This window comes from Rhamphochromis longiceps, linkage group LG7 (assembly GCF_057381845.1).
Source record: "Rhamphochromis longiceps isolate RC_006_pf linkage group LG7, R_longiceps_female_GT1.1, whole genome shotgun sequence".
Classification (NCBI taxonomy): Eukaryota; Metazoa; Chordata; class Actinopteri; order Cichliformes; family Cichlidae; genus Rhamphochromis; species Rhamphochromis longiceps.
The window spans coordinates 26897109-26915105 of record NC_140563.1 but is presented as its reverse complement, the minus strand read 5'-3'; the positions used below and the strand labels follow the sequence as shown (position 1 = coordinate 26915105).

General features: G+C 37.8%; 1 protein-coding gene across 1 annotated transcript in view; it reads right to left on the bottom strand.

The window, feature by feature from the left end:
• The window catches only part of carmil2 (capping protein regulator and myosin 1 linker 2), a 63670-nt gene extending 46457 nt beyond the window's left edge, over nt 1–17213 (bottom strand). Inside the window, exons 1-19 of the mRNA XM_085413120.1 lie at nt 16886–17213; nt 11552–11655; nt 10365–10415; nt 9782–9841; nt 9503–9624; nt 8884–8981; nt 8573–8643; nt 8350–8423; nt 8195–8270; nt 7248–7336; nt 6609–6703; nt 6015–6101; nt 5343–5452; nt 4615–4692; nt 3746–3822; nt 2818–2922; nt 1960–2029; nt 1762–1843; nt 936–1032 (exon numbers count right to left, since the gene is read on the bottom strand). Of these exons, the coding sequence (XP_085269246.1) occupies nt 936–1032; nt 1762–1843; nt 1960–2029; nt 2818–2922; nt 3746–3822; nt 4615–4692; nt 5343–5452; nt 6015–6101; nt 6609–6703; nt 7248–7336; nt 8195–8270; nt 8350–8423; nt 8573–8643; nt 8884–8981; nt 9503–9624; nt 9782–9841; nt 10365–10415; nt 11552–11655; nt 16886–16913 (1574 nt within the window). The 5' untranslated portion in view covers nt 16914–17213. The remainder of the gene's footprint in view (nt 1–935; nt 1033–1761; nt 1844–1959; nt 2030–2817; nt 2923–3745; nt 3823–4614; nt 4693–5342; nt 5453–6014; nt 6102–6608; nt 6704–7247; nt 7337–8194; nt 8271–8349; nt 8424–8572; nt 8644–8883; nt 8982–9502; nt 9625–9781; nt 9842–10364; nt 10416–11551; nt 11656–16885) is intronic.
• Nucleotides 17214–17997: the final 784 nt, after the last annotated feature.

Sequence of the window (17997 nt, the reverse complement as noted above, 5' to 3'; positions counted from 1 at the left end):
GATGTTACCATATTGTCCAAATCATGCATCAGTTTGCTGCATTAATACTGAGCGATGATGTTACAGATTCTGAAAGTGCAGCTTTACAGTTACTGATGTTGCAGTTTCTGTTTTTTTTTACATTACTATTACTATACTTTGTGTGCAATACAAATTTTATATCATGCAAAGGTTGTTTAATTGAATTCAGTTACTCAGTTTAAAAACATATAACCAGAGGTGCACATAAATGGTCCGCAGGTGCGCATTCGCTGTCAAAATAAAAGACGCGCACCAGATAAGAAGTTGCAACGCGCGTTTGCGTACATAAGATTTTCTGGAGGAGGACAGACATTTGTTTAGAACTCTTAAAGATGTCGAAGAAGCTCCTTTAAGCAATTACTGTGATGTTCCTCCACCTCCAAAGAAATGTCAGAAGGAGTCCGAACCACAAAAGAAGCGCGTATTCTCGGAAAAGTAGTTGCAGGAGGTGAGCTGGCTTCAAACAGATGATGAACGCACAGAGATGTGGTGCAGAATGTGCCGTGAAAATCCCACTCTAGTGGACAAAAACAGTGCTTTTTATATGGACGCAAACGCGCGTTGCAACGTCCTATCTTGTGCACGTCTTTTATTTTGACAGTGAATGTGGACCACTGATGTGCACCCCTACATATAACTGTGAACATCTGCATTTCAGTTGGCGTCTTTGACAATCTTATTCTATAAAAGTGATGGCCACCATTTTTATGTTTCTATTCTGATGACCCGCTGCACACAGCGGACTCTACTATTATGTATAACCACTTACTTTTAATGAACATTCAAATGAGATAATCAGTTGTATTTGCTATATGGAAGCATTTTAAACATTGTGAAGGGTCAGTGTGATAAACTGATGTCAGTAGACAATGTGGTGGTAGAGTAAGGCGACCTCTTAATCTTTTTCATCATACCTGGATTTCATGGCAAAGTTTCTCCCCAGAGCAAGATGTCGAAGAGACTGACATCGACCGACTGACAGAACCAGGGTCACCATGTCATTCTCAAAACCTACAGTCAGAGAGCAAGGGAAAAGTGGTGGAAGCATTCATTCTTCCTGGTGTAAATGGGTTTACTGTATTTTAATAATTCTCTTATTATTCATCTAGTGAAAAAAAGCTAACTGTCAAATTGTTGTTGATCATATTAGGGTTATAGTTATGAGGGTGCTATCAATCTTCTCACTCTGGAGAGGAAAAATAATTTGACTTTGAAAATAAGCACTTGACAAAATAAGGCAAAGAACTCAGAGATACACTGTCACACACAGAAGTCACCAACTTTGGGTTGAGTCAGTCACAACAGACTTTATGTGGCATTCAGATTAGCTGATAAAGTGCATCAAGAGCTTCATGGAGTTGGTTTCCATGGCCGTGCAGCTGCATCCAAGCCTGTCAAAGTGCTGCTAGTGGACTCAGCAGTGGACGTGTTCTCTGGAGTCAAAGGAATTCTTAATGCTTCAGCATACCAAGACATTTTGGATTTCATCCTCCCAACTTTGTGGGAACAGTTTGGGGATGGCCCCTTCCTGTTGCACTACGACTGCACAGCAGTGCACAAAGCAAAGTTCATAAAGACATGGATGAGACAGTTTGGTGTGGAAGAACTTGACTGAGTTAGAACTCCTTTGGGATGAGTTAGAGCGGGGACTGTGAGCCTGAACTTCAATGTACTGAAATGAGTTTTGCAGGTTTTATATGGCATAATTGGATTTGTGTGTAAGAAAGTTGTTTTGCATACTGTTGTCAGAGATATCCAGACTTCTGATGGCTGTGGCTTCAGAGATGTGTTCCTGTATCACCTGGGCTCCTGCTGAACGTAGCTACACATAAACAAACACATATTTATTGGTCTAAAACATGTTCCTACTGTGGATGCTACCATTCATCATAAATGAAAAAAGCTATTCTTTCTGCATGAGGGTATGTGAGTGTGTACCTCGCAGCTGCTTAGGTCTAACTCCAGCCCAAACAGTCGTTTGTTGGTTGCCAGACCCTGCAGTAATAACCTGGTTGCAAAACATATCAATAGATTCATTAACCACAGACTACTAGTTCGTCAGTATTTGTAATTGTGTTTTAGAAAGTACAATATGTGCTGGCAGTGTGGACAGTAGTACTCTGAAGGTAAGCAATGGTTGCTTTTTTAACCTAGTATTTCCTAACAAGATATAGTTTGACAAAAACTTTCACACATATGAACCTAAAGCGCTTCAAAACATCTCTTACTGATACATGGGATGCTTCACGGTTAGTACGTACAATAGTAATTGTGATAAGAGAGGTGGAAAAACTATATTTTTATTCATCTTTATTCTAACCAAGTCAAAAATGCTGTCATATTAAATACAACTAAGGTTGCCAGCGCTGACTAACATCAACCGTCACGTTTTTTCCCCTGCTGTCTGACGTCATTAAGCACAGCTAACAAACAGGTTTTTATTGAGTTACGTAATGATTCACAAAAATGAAAGGTCAATGGCAAAGCACTGATAAAATACACCGATGAAAATAAAACCCACAAAGAAATTTTGTGGTCATTAGCATTACTCTGAGATGCAGTGTGAAAAGTGCCTACAGTGTAGCGGTGGCGAAATATGGCTGTGCAAAAAAACGTCTCAACTAACTGCGTGTGACTGATTTAGAATATAAAAGTACAAAAACATGCATTTTAATTCCCATTTCAGGGCTTCATTCATTAATTAACTACATTTTTAGCCAGACTTTTTCAGCCACTTCACAGTTCCCACGGCCAACAGTGAGCTTTCGTGTCATATGTGACAGTGTGTGGACACACCTGAGAGCTTGTGGAGGTAGTTTGGTTGCAGACAGCCCAACATATTTCAGCTCACAGCTCTGACTAAAGAACTCTTGAATGCTCCTCGTGACCTCCTGCACCTTTCTATACACGTGCACACATGTGCACACACACACACAGAGGGAGAGAGAGAGAAAGAAAAGAGATTTCTTGTCGTAGTCACATAAACATTCATGAAGACAGCAGGGTGTCTGGATCAGGTTCACATATTCAACCTTTCAATTAATAGATAACTTAGTAGATACCTCTCGATCTCTGAATCTATCAGTGAATTAATCTATGAATTTATCAGCTGATGACAGTTTAACATGACATCTTTTTAATGGCTTAATATATTGTGTATATGGAAAATATTAAATATCATTTTTCAAGTTCCTAAGAATTTGTAACAAGATTGTGTCAAACACAGCACCGAGCATATTGTTATAAAAACACACGTTGGATGAAAGAAATTATGGGACATCTTTTTTTTACTGATTTATTTATTTATGTTGACACCTAAATTATCTACTAATTCTGGAACTGCTCTTTTTTTCTATGGTGAAAGGCGTTTCACATTTAACAACTTTAACAACTCTCAACAACATCAGGTGATATGTTGTAAAAGCCACTTGTTTATGGTATAAGCCAGTTTGTGCACATGCTGTCAAAGCTCCTTCTGAACACTTCATGCTACTATGTTCTCAGACTGTAACCTGAGGTACTGCAGTACTGTGGTGAATATTCATATTTAATTTGTTCATTAATGTTGTTTAGTAAACTTGTGGACTGGTTGATCCTATAAATTGTCGCAGTATGACTCCATAGGCTTGGAATGCCCTCTTCTGGTTTTCAAAAGCTGCTGCATTTCAAACCAACTAAGAAACTGAAGTCCAATGAGTTTACAGATATGGACAGTGGAGCTGACCTGTGGCTGAAAGGATTCCTGGCCAGGTTAAGGTGCACCAGTTTGTAACAACATCCAGCAGACAGCGACACAAATAACTGCATGAAAAGAAAGGTTAAAGTGAGCGAAAGTTATCTACAGAAAGTAAGTAAAATACAAGCAATTGTTTCAAACCACTGTTTTGATACTGTGCATACAAGAACAATGACAATAATAATAATAATAATAATAATAATAATAATAATAATAATAATAATAATAATAATAATGATAATAATAATAATAATAATAATAATAATAATAATAATAATAATAATAATGATAATGATAATGATATAATAATAATAATAATAATAATAATAATAATAATAATGATAATGATAATAATAATAATAATAATAATAATAATAATAATAATGATAATAATAATAATAATAATAATGATAATGATAATAATAATAATAATAATAATAATAATGATAATAATAATAATAATAATAATAATAATAATAATGATAATAATAATAATAATAATAATAATAATGATAATGATAATAATAATAATAATAATAATAATAATAATAATAATAATAATAATAATAATAATAATAATTGTCTCTATGTGTTGGCCCTGCATCAGACTGGCGACCTGGGGAAGCTATCAAACTGGATATATGAGTGGATAAAACATAAATATTAACATAGATGTAATGTAGTACAGATTGGTCTTGGGCACAAGCTATGAGGTCCCTGATTTTGGTTTGTTTTATTGTTTTATCCATTTTGTTGAGATCCAACCATGGCCTCTGATTCTTCCAAATATCAATCAATGAGAAATCAATGAGATGATGGAAAGAAGTCCACAGTTATAAAAACAGTATGTCACTGACTGTGTCCAGAGGGCAGCTGGTATCACTGAGGTCCAGATAAGACAGAGAGTTTGTACTGGACAAGAACTTGAAGAGAAACTGCAAGAGACACACAGATGCATCATAAAGTCTGAGTTATGTAGACATGGTTTCTTTCAGAGACTAGGCAGCTGAAATGATGACAAGGAGAGACACAATCACCATCCTAACAGGCCAGCATTAACTTAGGAAGAAGAAGATAATAATAAGATAATAAAGAAAATAATTTCCAGAATATTTCTAGGATATTTTGATAAACATAAGACTTGCTTGACTGAAATCAGAATCCATTATTTGGACTCTACTGGAGAAAACGTTTAGGCTCTGTACATGTCTACATTCTTATCCAGGATGGAAAACCATCAGCATATGTCTTGAAACAGAGTTGCTGTTTCTGGCAAACCTTCACTTACTTTCACGGTGCTTGGACAACACGTTACAAGTCCAGCAACCTTTGTTGTACATAGAAATACTTTGTTGCATGAGCAACGTATTGGACCTTGTGGCCTTCGGTGATGATTACCCTTGTGAAGACCACAAGCTGAAATGTTTCAACAAACCAGTGAAGCTGGTTGCAAGCAAGGTCAGGATAATAGTCGGCACCACTTCTGGATGTTAAAGGTACGTGTACTGCAAGTACTGTAAGAGTATTCGTTGCATCATTTGTCTTCAATCCATATCATGTGAAAACACATAAAGCAGAGTGTTACCGTGGCTTCCTCAGTAACCAGGCTACTGGTGTTACCAGACAGATCGAGGTGGGTCAGAGATGTTGAGAACCTTTGACTGGAGGACAACACCTGACTCAGACAGCCGAGACCTGGAAAAAAAACAATCAAACCACAAATAATGATTATTTTGAATGGGGTAAGGATGTGACAGCAAAGATGGTGTGAAACACATTTATGGCGGCAGGCAAAATATCCGAAGGAATCCTCCTTTTATTCATTTCATATTCATTCAAAGACGAGCAAAAGAGGAATCTGCAAAACTGATATACCTGGATGTATTGTACAAAAATATGATCATACTATACTCAGCATTTGTTCGAATTTGTATCTAAGAGGTGTGTTTTAACACACTAATTATAATTATTTAGTGGTACAATGCAAAGTGTTGACAGGAAGTGCTTTTATTTTGAAGTGCAAGGTCATCAGGAACAACATTACCTTTTGGTCGGGTGACTTTTAAGCAGCACATTCAGCAACTAAAATGTTCTACTGAATGGTTTCTTTCTGGCATTCAATATATGCTTTCAGACTGTAAAAGTCCTGAGTGTTCACCTCCTCTTCATATTTACTCGATTCTGTCTTCATTCTGCTCCTTATCTTATTAAACTAATGAAAACAGCACATTATTTCTACAGTTTATAGTGTTTGTACCTCTGGCAGTCATCGACACCCTGGACAGGGAGAGGCGCTTGAGTCCTTTCTCCAGATTCTCCAAATTCTGACTTAGCGCTATTACACCTTGCAGTGAAAACACAAAACATTAACACAACTGTGAGTTAAAATAGTGTCTTTCAAAGGGACATATTTTGCAGAAAAGCACAGGTAGAGGCAATGACATTAATAATAATTCAACTCTGCTGCGATTTGTATATTCTCATTCACTGACTTGACACTTTTTAGAACAAAAATATTCTTATTTTTAGTCATTTTATTCGGTATCTATGATTACTACCTGCATTTTATGATGTGTCTGTGCTGGTGACGCTTGCCTTTTCTCAGGAAGGCTTTTATGTTCTACTAGAATCAAATTTGTTTGCCAATCACTTCATACCTTTAATAAAAGTTTTCACTATATACATATTACTGTCTGAGTCTGCACAGATATGAATCTAAACTGCAGCTGTTTGGTGAAGGCATACAACTACAAACCAGTTATTATGATTTGCAGCAGTAGACGCTTTCCCCCTATTCACATCTTAGTCACAACGACATACATGAATCAGGTGTCAAATCTAAAAAGCTCACCTTTGTCTTCAATTGGATTGCCAGAGAGGTTGATAGATTGCAGGTTAGACGAGGCATGCTCTTTGAGGGCAGCAGCCATTTTGACTGCAAAGTCCCTGTAAAGAAGATTATTGTCAGTCTCAATACCTGTAAGCTACACTGTAAATCAAAGTAATTTAAAGTCTGCCTAGTTTAACAAGTGAAAATATTTCTTCCTGAGTACATATATTTTCCTGAAATACATGATATTGTGCAAATGTTTTATACAATTAAGATGTTTGGATCTTGAGTCACCGCAGTAACATAAAGGAGGCATCTGCTTGGCCTGTGACGAGTGCAAACACTCAGCCAGAGTAACAAAGGTCTATGTTGTCACAAGAAGGAGGGGTCCTGAGACAAGAGTCCCAGATTTTGTTAAAGTCATGGTTAAAAGCTCAAACGTGCAGTGAGGAGCTCTGTTGAGCTGTGGGGAGCATTCTGCTGGTTTGAAACTAATGGTCCTCTCAGTGTTCTCTCCTGCTGTTAGTGGTTTCTTCTGCATGATAATAATGCATTCATCAATAGAGCACCTGGGCTCCATAATGACCCCACATCTTTCTGAGACACTTTCTGTTTTTTCATTGATTTTTGACCCGTCTGTATGTGGACACAGAAACTCACAGCTTCAGTCCACTGGCCTCCAGCGAGAGCTCCTCCAGACTGGGAGACCTCGACAGCAGGTATGTCAGCTGCTGCTGGATATCCACTGACTGAAAGAACAAAACAAGAAACGTGCAGAGTGGTGTTTCCAACTTTCTTTTTTGCATTAGCAGTGGCCCATAAACACATGCACAATAAGCCTGCCGTGAATCCAGGAGCTGGGAGAGGTTTTTATAAAGTCCTGGTGGGGATTTTTTTTTAACCCAAGTTATTTTGTCATTGTGTATTTGGTCTTAGAAATAATTTGGTCTGGAGTGATATCAAGAATGGAAAAGAGCAAAATTTCAGTTCAATTCAATTTCATTCATGTTGCACCAAATCACGACAAGTTTCCTCAAGTTACAGACCCCAGCTCTGTACTCTTTACCAGCCTCAATAAATCAGCTCGCTTCTTGTTTAAACCCACTCGTGCCTTCGAGTGTCTCCATTTAGATCCATGCCACACACCCGAACATAACAACTTATGAATGATTGTGATCCAAAACCCTCAAGAGAAATCAATCTTTTATGTTTTTTTATATGCTTTTCTAATAGTTTTTAAATATTATTCATAATAAATGAATTTACACTTAAGAATGTCACCTGAAATGAGAGCTAAGGAGAAGAAGATTATCATCTGATCAGCTTATTAACTGTTGGGGTCACAAGCAAATAACAGTCAAAACAATAAAGCAAATAATTATTTCCATATAGATTCCACAGTCTGATAACATCTCCAGCACCGCAGTCTTGCTCTGTGACAGTTGTGTTGGATCTAACATATATTTTGTTCCTATTATTAAATGACCACTTAGTTTATTCATGAGAATAATAGTCGTCATTTTGAGAAAAAGCTGGATTCAAGTGTGCAAACCTTTAGGTAACTCTTTCAAACACTCAAACATAAATAAATAAAAATCATAGTGTACCAGTTTGAGATCTTTGCAGTAAATCTTTGTAAACCACTGGTTAAAGGACAAAGCCGCTACTGCCAATGCCAGGTCCCTGTGAGGAAAGGAGACAAAGAAGGTATGTAACAGCGGTAAAGTATGACTGGATTAGCCATCATAATGCTGTATCTCACCTGCTGTCTAAGTGGCTGAAGTCCTGCAGGTTGAATTGTCTCCAGTTGTGGATGTAGTAGATGTTGTCAACATCCTGCATAAACAGTTTGACATTAATTATAATATTTGTATAAAAAGTGCTAAAATTGATTTAAAATTTTAGAATTTATTTCAAATGTGAGTCATCTAAAGTTTGGTGCAGATGGCATTACTAGATTTTATGTTGATGCCACATTAACATACCCACTGAATCTCTTCTCTAAACGGCATCTCATTGAAATCACACAAAGCAGCATAGGTATCAGAGAATCCTCCTGGGAACGATACTCAGATACATTAGTTCTAGTTTTAAATTCATTTGTTTTTCTGAAATGCAAAACTGTCGGTGATCATGTAGTTAGTGTTGCTAATGTTTGAATCATACGGTGTTTATGATCAACTGAAATGGTCTTTAGCTTTATCACAGTATGTACAACACATTTATAAATGTTTACATGTTAGTACAGTAAGTGATATCCCAACTACATTATCTGAAACTGGGAAATGAAACACACCACAGTAGCCAGGCTGACTGTTCATCTGCTCCTCTATCGCACCAATCAGTGTGAGGAGTCGGTCCTTGAGATCGGGTGGAATTGTCTTCAACAGCTTTCTGAGGATTAAAGGAAAATATGAAATGTACCCCATGAAACTGCAATACTCTGCAGACAGACCAAGAGTCTATTGACTGGGAGCTCGGAAATTCAGGTCTTGACTCACTTGATCTATTCCCTCATTAAACACCTCAAAGTATTTTGGCCTTAAGGTCTTACTAAATATATATAATTGTGTTGCTTTTAGAATTTCTAGTCATGTTTATTGTCCTGAAAGCCTAGTAAAGTTGGACAGATCTACCATGTGTGAGATCTGATTTCAAAAAGCTAAGGTCCCAAAGGTGAACAAGCTCACTTTGACTGTGCAACAACAGGCCTTTGGAAACCAGCTGATGACATTGTAGTGGCTACGTCTTTTATATATAGTCTATGATTGTTTCCTATATTCATCAAACTGTATGTAAACTTGGGGAGTATCTTTAAAAACACACACTGTATATAATAAACATATAATGTTTTCTGTGATTTGAGAAGCCATTGGCTTTGAGACTGGTACGAGCCCACTGCAAGACGGACCCACCCTGGTGAAGAATCAGGAAAGATCCTCTTCAATGAGGCGGTCATGTGACTGATCATGGCTTCAAGATCTTCAGTGTGTAACACACTGAAATACAGAGTCTGTCTGTCTGTCTCCAACACAATCTGCAACACATCCATACGTGTGTTACTCTCCGCATATAAAAACTAGTCTTTTTTATAGAATCAAATATTGTCTTAATGTGTGTTTTATATATGCATAAGTGCATATAAAAATTTAATGTAAAAACAGGTTATATATTGACACTGATAAATGGTGTACCTTCATGTGACTATGAATATTAATGGCGCAAATCTCCAGGTAGCTAAAGGTGCTCTCCACCTGTGCATGAGAGAAAGGCATGAGTGTGAATACACACACACACACACACACACACACACACACACACACACACACACACACACACACACACATAAAGACAAAGTGAAAACAAATTCCATTTAAAAATGTGATTGTTTTTTGGTAACTGTGGTGCGGCCGAATCCATCCTTTCACTGCAGTGTTAAATGGCCTGATACTGATGCAGTGCTTTTACACTGCAAGCCATATCCGCCCAGTCCTACACTGCTTTATTCTATGCACAGTGAGAATGAATCTGTGCACACCGATGCATCGGGGCATTTATGCACATACATATAAAAAGAAAATGTTTGGCACGTTCAGCTCTATCTCTCTCCAGAAACAGTGTCCTAGTCAGAAAGGATAATCCATAAGGCTCATAACTCACAATGGTCATTTATCAAGTAAGAACCAGTAAGGAAAAAAATAACCCCTCTTATTTCAAACCTCATCACACAATGTTTAAGTTAAGCTGGTTTGGTTTAAAAGAGACGTTGTAATTTACCCTGATAGGTTGCTTGTTTATAACCACGTAGCCTCTCCATAGACTCAGTACCTAAGAGAAACAGACATCATAAAAACAAAGAGAAAAGCTATTAGATATCAAACTGACAGACCAATGCCTGCAGCTTCAGAGGAACAGTGTCATTTTATGCAATTTTGGTCCTTTACATTGACCTCCAAACTACAGTAGCACTGAGGTCCACAAGTGGCATGCTGCTCCTGCAACCGTCCCATATGTCAGTGTTGCAGCAGCCGAATGCAATTCTCAGATGGACAGTTAGTGCTCGTAGAGCGTCATCCTCATTATTACCACTCTGCTTACACAGGAAACAAGTTACCATATGAAATTTGGTCACATGTCAGGATGACCTAAAGTTTAGCTTCTTGTGCAATAGGTACAAATTAATGTTGCCCAAATTACTTTTACAACAGTTTATTTACTCTGATTTTGTGTCAATCATTAATCATTAATTAATCATGCCATAAATATATGTTCTTAAAAATCTGTATTTTATTCCTTTCTACCTTTGACAGAGTAGTGTAAATTTCTTTACTTCGTAAAAATTAACATTAAACTTGAAGTTGTTCAGTGACCTGCTTTAAGAACCTTCATACATGTTTATACATACATTGTTAGCTTTTTAAACAGCGGGTTATAGTAAACAAGTCAAAATATAGTAAACAAGTTACAGTAAAAAAGTCAAAATGCACTTTAACAAACACATAATCAATTTATAATATGTAATTATTTTTTTTTACCATTTTTTTATTCAATCAATAATGGACAATAAAATTTATTTGAATACATTGATCCACCTTAAATAAATGAACAAAATATAAAAGTAGTTTAACAACATTATTTATTTATTTATTTTTACTTTAATCCACAAGAAAGTAAACTTTAAGTGATCCTGACTCTTGATAAAAAATATTTGTCTAACCCTAAATCACACGCACTGTAAAAACAGATCTTTTAGTGCCCCCTCCTGGCAGATTTGTGTACATGCCGATGCCAGAGCGGCCCTGGTGCCCACATAAACGTGTTTTCTGTGTGCAAACAAACTGTTAGCAGACAAGTAGTAATGAGGCTGATCCTGTAAGAGCACCAGCTGATTCAGATTTAGTTAGAGTAGTCATAGTGAAATAGCCATTAGACCAAAGGTATTGGCTTTTACCAATGATACTCACCATAAACCTGTTGGTTGACCTTCCAGTTGTCAGACTGGAGTTGTTCAAAATAACAGGCGTCACCAGACAGACTCTGTGAGGCTTCAGCAGCTCTGATATCTGATCTGCTCACAGGATTACACACAAAAACAGACCATCACTATTGCTATCATACTTTTAAGGACATCTTCAGCAGAGGCTTCAGTTACTGTTTGTTTCTGGACCTTTCGGTCCAAAGTTTAGCCTTCAACAAGTGAAATGCTCAGTTGGGTTAAGATCAGGTGACTGGATACCTGGTGACATTCAAGGATATTCCACTTCTTTGCTTTAAAAAATTCCTGGGTTGCTTTGGCTGCATATTTTAGGTCATTGTCAATTTGTATTATGAAACGATGCCCATCAGTTCGACTCCATGTAGCTGGATTTGAGCAGACAGCTTGTCTCAGAACACCTCAGAATTCATTCGGCTGCTTCTGTCCTGTGTCACATCATCAATAAACACTAGTGTCCTAGTGGGACTGGCAGCCATACACCCCAAACCATCACATTGCCTCCGCTGTGTTTATGATGTGGTTTGCTTTGGATCATGAGCTGTTCTTTGTCAGATGTTTTCTTTTCTGTTTTCACAGCTTAAGGGTGACTTGTTTCACATGCATGGAGAGCTCCTGTGACTGCATGTTGTCTGTTCACAGTAAAATCTTCCATATGCAATTACCACACCTCAGATCAACTCCAGGCTTTTATATGCTTAATTAATAATGACATAATGATGGAATTGCCCACACCTGCCCACGAAATAGCCTTTGAATCAATTGTCCAATTACCTTGGTCCCTCCTAAACCCTTCATCCAATTTTAATGCAGATACCCTCAAATGAAAGCTGAGAGACTACACATGACATCCATTGTATAACCATTATTTAATTACATTTCAATAACCAGGTAATATATATTGTGTCCAAATATATATGGACCTAACTATAAACTTGAGTCGCTTCCCATTCTTTAATCCATAGGGTTTAATATGATGTCGGCCCACCTTTTGCAGCTATAACAGCTTCCACTCTTCTGGGAAGGCTTTCCATAGTTTAGGAGTGTTTATTTATAACCATTCTTTAAGGAGCACATTTGTGAGGACAGACCAGTAGGTTTCCTCCACACCAAACTCTCATCCATGTCTTTATGGACCTTGCATTGTGCACTGGTGTGCAGTCATGTTGGAAGAGGAACGGATCATCCCCAAACTGTTCCCACAAATTTGGAAGCCTGAAATTGTCCAAAGTGTCTTGGTATGCTGAAGCATTAAGAGTTCCCAACACTGAAACTAAGGGACTGCTCTGTGATCTTACGTGGCCGACCACTACATGACTAAGTTGCTGTCGTTCCAGTTGCTTCCACTTTGTTATAATACCACTAACAGCTGACTGTGGAATATTTAGTACAGAGGTCGGAAGTAACAACGTACAAATACTTTGTTACTGTACTTAAGTAGAATTTTCAGGTATCTGTACTTGAGTAGTTTTCTTTCTGACTACTTTTTACTTTCACTCACTACATTTTGAACAAGTATATGTACTTTCTTCTTACATTTTCAAAACAGGTTTATTACTTAATTTAAAAATATATATATATATTATTAATTTTAACATATTTAAGGTGAGTTATTATTTCACTTCACTGTGAGCGTCCAAACATCAAACCAATTTGAGCCTAAACAGCAACACAAGAAAACCAGTCCTGTTCATGTATTATTCACCAGGACATGTCACATAGAAAGAGATGGAAGAGGCAAAAAGTCAGCGGTTAAAGTACGATGGGTATTTTTGTTTTTGTTGATATTTAAATTGTGGTAGCAGTACTTCAGCATCTAGTTAGTGCTACAAAAGAGGAGCGAGGAGCATAAAGGAGTCTTATTTTAAAGGTGCAGGTAATTTCAAATGCACATTTTATCAGTTCAACAAACATCAGCAAACACACAAACTGTTTGTGTGCAGTTATTTGCACAGTGTGTTGCTAGCTAAAGGTCCAGCTGCTATATTTGACAGGCAGAGAAAAGAAAGAGAGCCAACTTCACTCAGAGATGGAGAAAGATAAGAAAATCAGGACAGGAGAGGAAGAAGAGAGGTTCGATTTAAAGGGAAGGACTACTCAGTGTAGAAACATCTTCCAAAGAGCTACTTTTTACTTTCTTACTTTGTGTACATGTAAGAGCCTGTACTTTTTTCACTTTTACTTGAGTAAAGAAGTTGAATCAGTACTTCAACTTTTACTGGAGTATTTTTTTAACACTCGTATCTGTACTTCGACTTAAGTACATAATGTCTGTACTTTTGCCACCTCTGATTCAGTAGCAAGGAAATTTAATCACTGGACTTGTTGCACAGGTAACATCCTATCACGGTCCCACGCTGGAATTCACGGAGCTCCTGAGAGCGAGCGGTGCATGCCTAGGTGCTCGATTTTATACACCTGTGGCCACGAAAGTGATCGGAAGACCTGAATTCAGTGATTTGGGTGGGTGAGTGAATACTTTTGGCAATATAGTGTGGATGACACTAGGCAAACAAGACCATTTCTGCAAAAACCTGAACTGAGATCCACAGATCCTCCACACTGTACACCACCAGCATCTTCACTGCACCTAGAAATTTTGTAGGAGTTACAACTGGCACAACTGGCCGACAAAGGGCCAAATTCCAAAGCATCCTCAGTGTTGGACTGAAGGGTAAGTGACAACACGTGCAATGGAAGGTTTAAGAATGGTAAATGGACTGGTTCTTATATAGCGCTTTTCTACTCTGAGCACTCAAAGCGCTTTATACAACTAATTCGTTCACCTAACCACACAAGCACTAAACTGCGTGAATGGGTGTTAAGTGCTCAGTCACACGCTGATGGATGCATCAGAGAGCAACCTGGGGTTAGTATCTTGCCCAAAGATATTTGACAAGGAGCCTGGGATCGAACTGCCAACCTTCCGGTTAGTAGCTGACCTGCTCTACCACCTGAGCTACAGCACATTGTTGTCATCGTGTTAAACAGTCGTATTACCAGGCTTTAAACACCACCTATAAACACCACCTACTTTGTGAGGCATGAAGACATCCATCCTTTGTAAACTCTGTTTATTTACCCACGTGGTTCTTATTTCCAGCCCATTTTAAGAACGAACAGGCAGGAGTTCTGAGTTTAGTGTAGGGAATTACATAGTGATAATATAGTGATTTGTGAAATGCTAAGACTTGTGAAAACTTGTGTGTGTAAACTTGTGAAATTGAGTTTTCAAAGAAACAAAAGTAGTGCAAGATCTGAAACTGCCCAGCAACCTCTTTTCTGCGGTTTGAGGCAAACTGAAATAATGGAAACTTGCCCTGTAACTTTAGTACAGAAAGGAAATGTATTTGTAACGACTTTCAATGTGAATGACTTTCAGTTAAACTCAATATAGTAGATATATTTGAGGGGGTTTTGTCGCTTTAGATACCTTACTTTTACAAATTCCCCTATAAATCAGAGTTAAAATCAGCAGTTACAATAACATCTGGTTTGTGTATGTACCCGTATAAGAAGGAAAAGACTTTTACAAGAGTCCACTCACTCATTCTTTTCATATACAAAATTACAGATTTATATTATAAAACTCACACATGGTGTGTATGACACAAAAACTCTTGATTCTTGATCCACAGGAGACCTCAGAGACCAACAGTACACTGCTCTGTAGGTGAGGCTGACAAGTTTGAAAATAGGTGATGTGGGCAACGGTAAGCTACTGAAAGGAGATGGACACATTGATCAGGTGTTAAGTGGCCAAATAGTAGCCTGAATTTCCCACAAGTAATCAGATACAGAGCGAAGACAATGATGAATAACAAAAGCTGATAAAGGATGGTCTGGATGAACGTGAGAATAAAAAAAGCTTTGTGGGGGAAAATCAGCACAAAGAAAACTCCTTTATGTGGGTGCAAAAACACTGGGACTGGTCAAAGATGAAATTATTTGTATTTGATAAAATTAGCAGAGGACAGGACGCCTACAGTGTTACTGATCATGTAAGCCACGCTTTCTGAGGATTAGAACGTCTGTCTTATTGGGAATGACCTGTACAAAAAAACTTAAATGAACTGATCAAATTAATGTTGTCCATTCATTTATAAATAACATTAGCTTATTTGGTTGGGGCAAAAAACATACCTGAACGGTATCTACAAATAAATAGCATGTGATATTAGTTTTTAATAATCTATCTAAAGGGCAGCAGATATGAAATGAACCTGAGGCTCAGAAGTTGCTGAAGGACAGAAATTAGGTACGTCCCCCACAAAGACAGTAAAACATCTGTGAGAGAACATTCAAACTGTTATTATGCAATAGCTGTATAATCAGGGTTTGATGTTTTACAGAAGTGAGCCCTAGTAGTTCCAACCTTAACCCTGATTATACATGACTAGGTGATCATTTCTAATGAAGTTCAGGTAGTTTAGAGTTTTAAGATGGCACAGAAATTTCTCGGAGTCACCTCACCAAACAAGTGCCAGATTCACTGTTATTCAGAGGCTTTTTTGGCACCGGCAAGGTCTATGGCATGGAAATACTGACAGTCAGAGTGCAACTGACTGCTGTGCTGAATTCAGGGACATGTTACATACAATACCGATCATGTGCTCAGATTACACTGAATTTCTGCAGAATGCTGCATGATGAAGGTCAGCTGTGCACCCACCCTTCTTTAGAAATTAATCGGAGCACTAACAGAGTAATAATTTCAGAGTCCTGGTATCGGACTGTCTTTATTCAGTTCATAACACTGCTAACAAACCACACACTGAGTCACGTTTCCTTCTTTTTGTCAGTTGGTGTCACTGACTGTTAAAGTGGAAACACAGACGGTAACTAAGTAGGAGAAGCTGACCTTTAGGCATAAACAGTTTGTTTCAATGAAAAAGAAAAGCCTAACTTAACTGTGCAGACCAGATGTTTTTTATGAAGTCAGGATTTAGTCCAGTAAAAAGTTGTATGGCTAGTATCACTGAAGCACAGATTATTTACATCTTTATAAATAATCTTACATCATTAAAACTGTATGTTTGAAGTTTTAGACAAAAATAAATACATGTAAGATGATCTCTGTGACAGAAAGTCTCACATTTTGTTGCTAAGCACCCGTTTTTACCCAGTATGGCAACATTTGGAGCCCCTGAATTAGATTGCATTTGCTTTAACTAGGTCAGCTTAAACAGACTGAGTTGAAATACATGTAAAAACCTTTAAGGTGTTTCAATGCTATCATCCTATGTTCAAAGAATCAGAAATATCAAAGCGCATTAACTTTGCTGCTGAAAATGGCTCAGCTTACCTTGCAGGTTCTGGGAAACAGCCTCCATTCTGTGGACTTCAATAAAACGATGAAATTAATATGAAGATGCACAAAAAGTTAATCTGTGATCTTGTACTGCTCCTTAGAGAAATAACGAAAGGAAAGATGCATGTCCATACCGCCAAATTTACAAAAAGAAGACAGATTTTAATCTAATAAAACAGTGTGTACAAATCCAACTGCACTGAGTCAGGAGCAGGGAGCAGAGGAGATAGTAAAACAAGAAAATGTAGCGTGGAGATACTAAAGGTGTGAAGGTACACACATGAAACCACCATAAGATTTCTTTTTCAGAGCACATCTGCATATAACCCTCTTTCTCTTTCCACCCTGCATGCATGCACACACGTCACCTTTCTTGCTCTGCTTGCATGCACCCTCTGCTTGTGAACGTAGATACTCACATCCTGTTCCATGTTGTGAGTCAATAACACTGTGAACACAGAGAAGACTAAGCAGGAAGGAACTGAAGCTAACCCCCACACTGCAGGAAACCTGCAGTTTTACAAAGTTGTGCATCGTGTTTAGAAGTTTAGGAACTAATCAAATGTTGAACGTCAGAGGATAAATAAAAGAAATAGTATTTATGAAAGCATAATAAGGGTTTAATGACTTTTACTTTTATTATGATGGAATCAATTATAAATATTTTTCATTAGTAGTTATCTCTAACCACCAGGGGGAACCAAAGTGCACATTCAAACTGTTTTATCTACATTTAGTTAAGGCAGAACTGCTTTGATCCGTTTACAGTTTTGTACATCGCCTTAAGGCAACTGTTACTTTGATTTGGCGCTGTATAAATAAATAGAATTAAACTGAATATTTCTCCCATCCTGTTGTAGAAAGTGCTCCAGGAGGATTAGCACGTTTGCCTCACAGCAAGAAGGTCAATTCCAGCACCTGGCCAGGGTCTTTCTGTGTGGAGTTTACATGTTCTCCCCATGCTTGTGTAGGTTCTCTCTGGGTACTCCGGCTTCCTCCCACAGTCCAAAGACATGCAGTTAGTGGGGTTAGTTACCTTCATAGGTATGAATTGTTGTCTGTCTCTATGTGTCACCCTGGACAGGTCCCTTTTAACTGGTGACGTG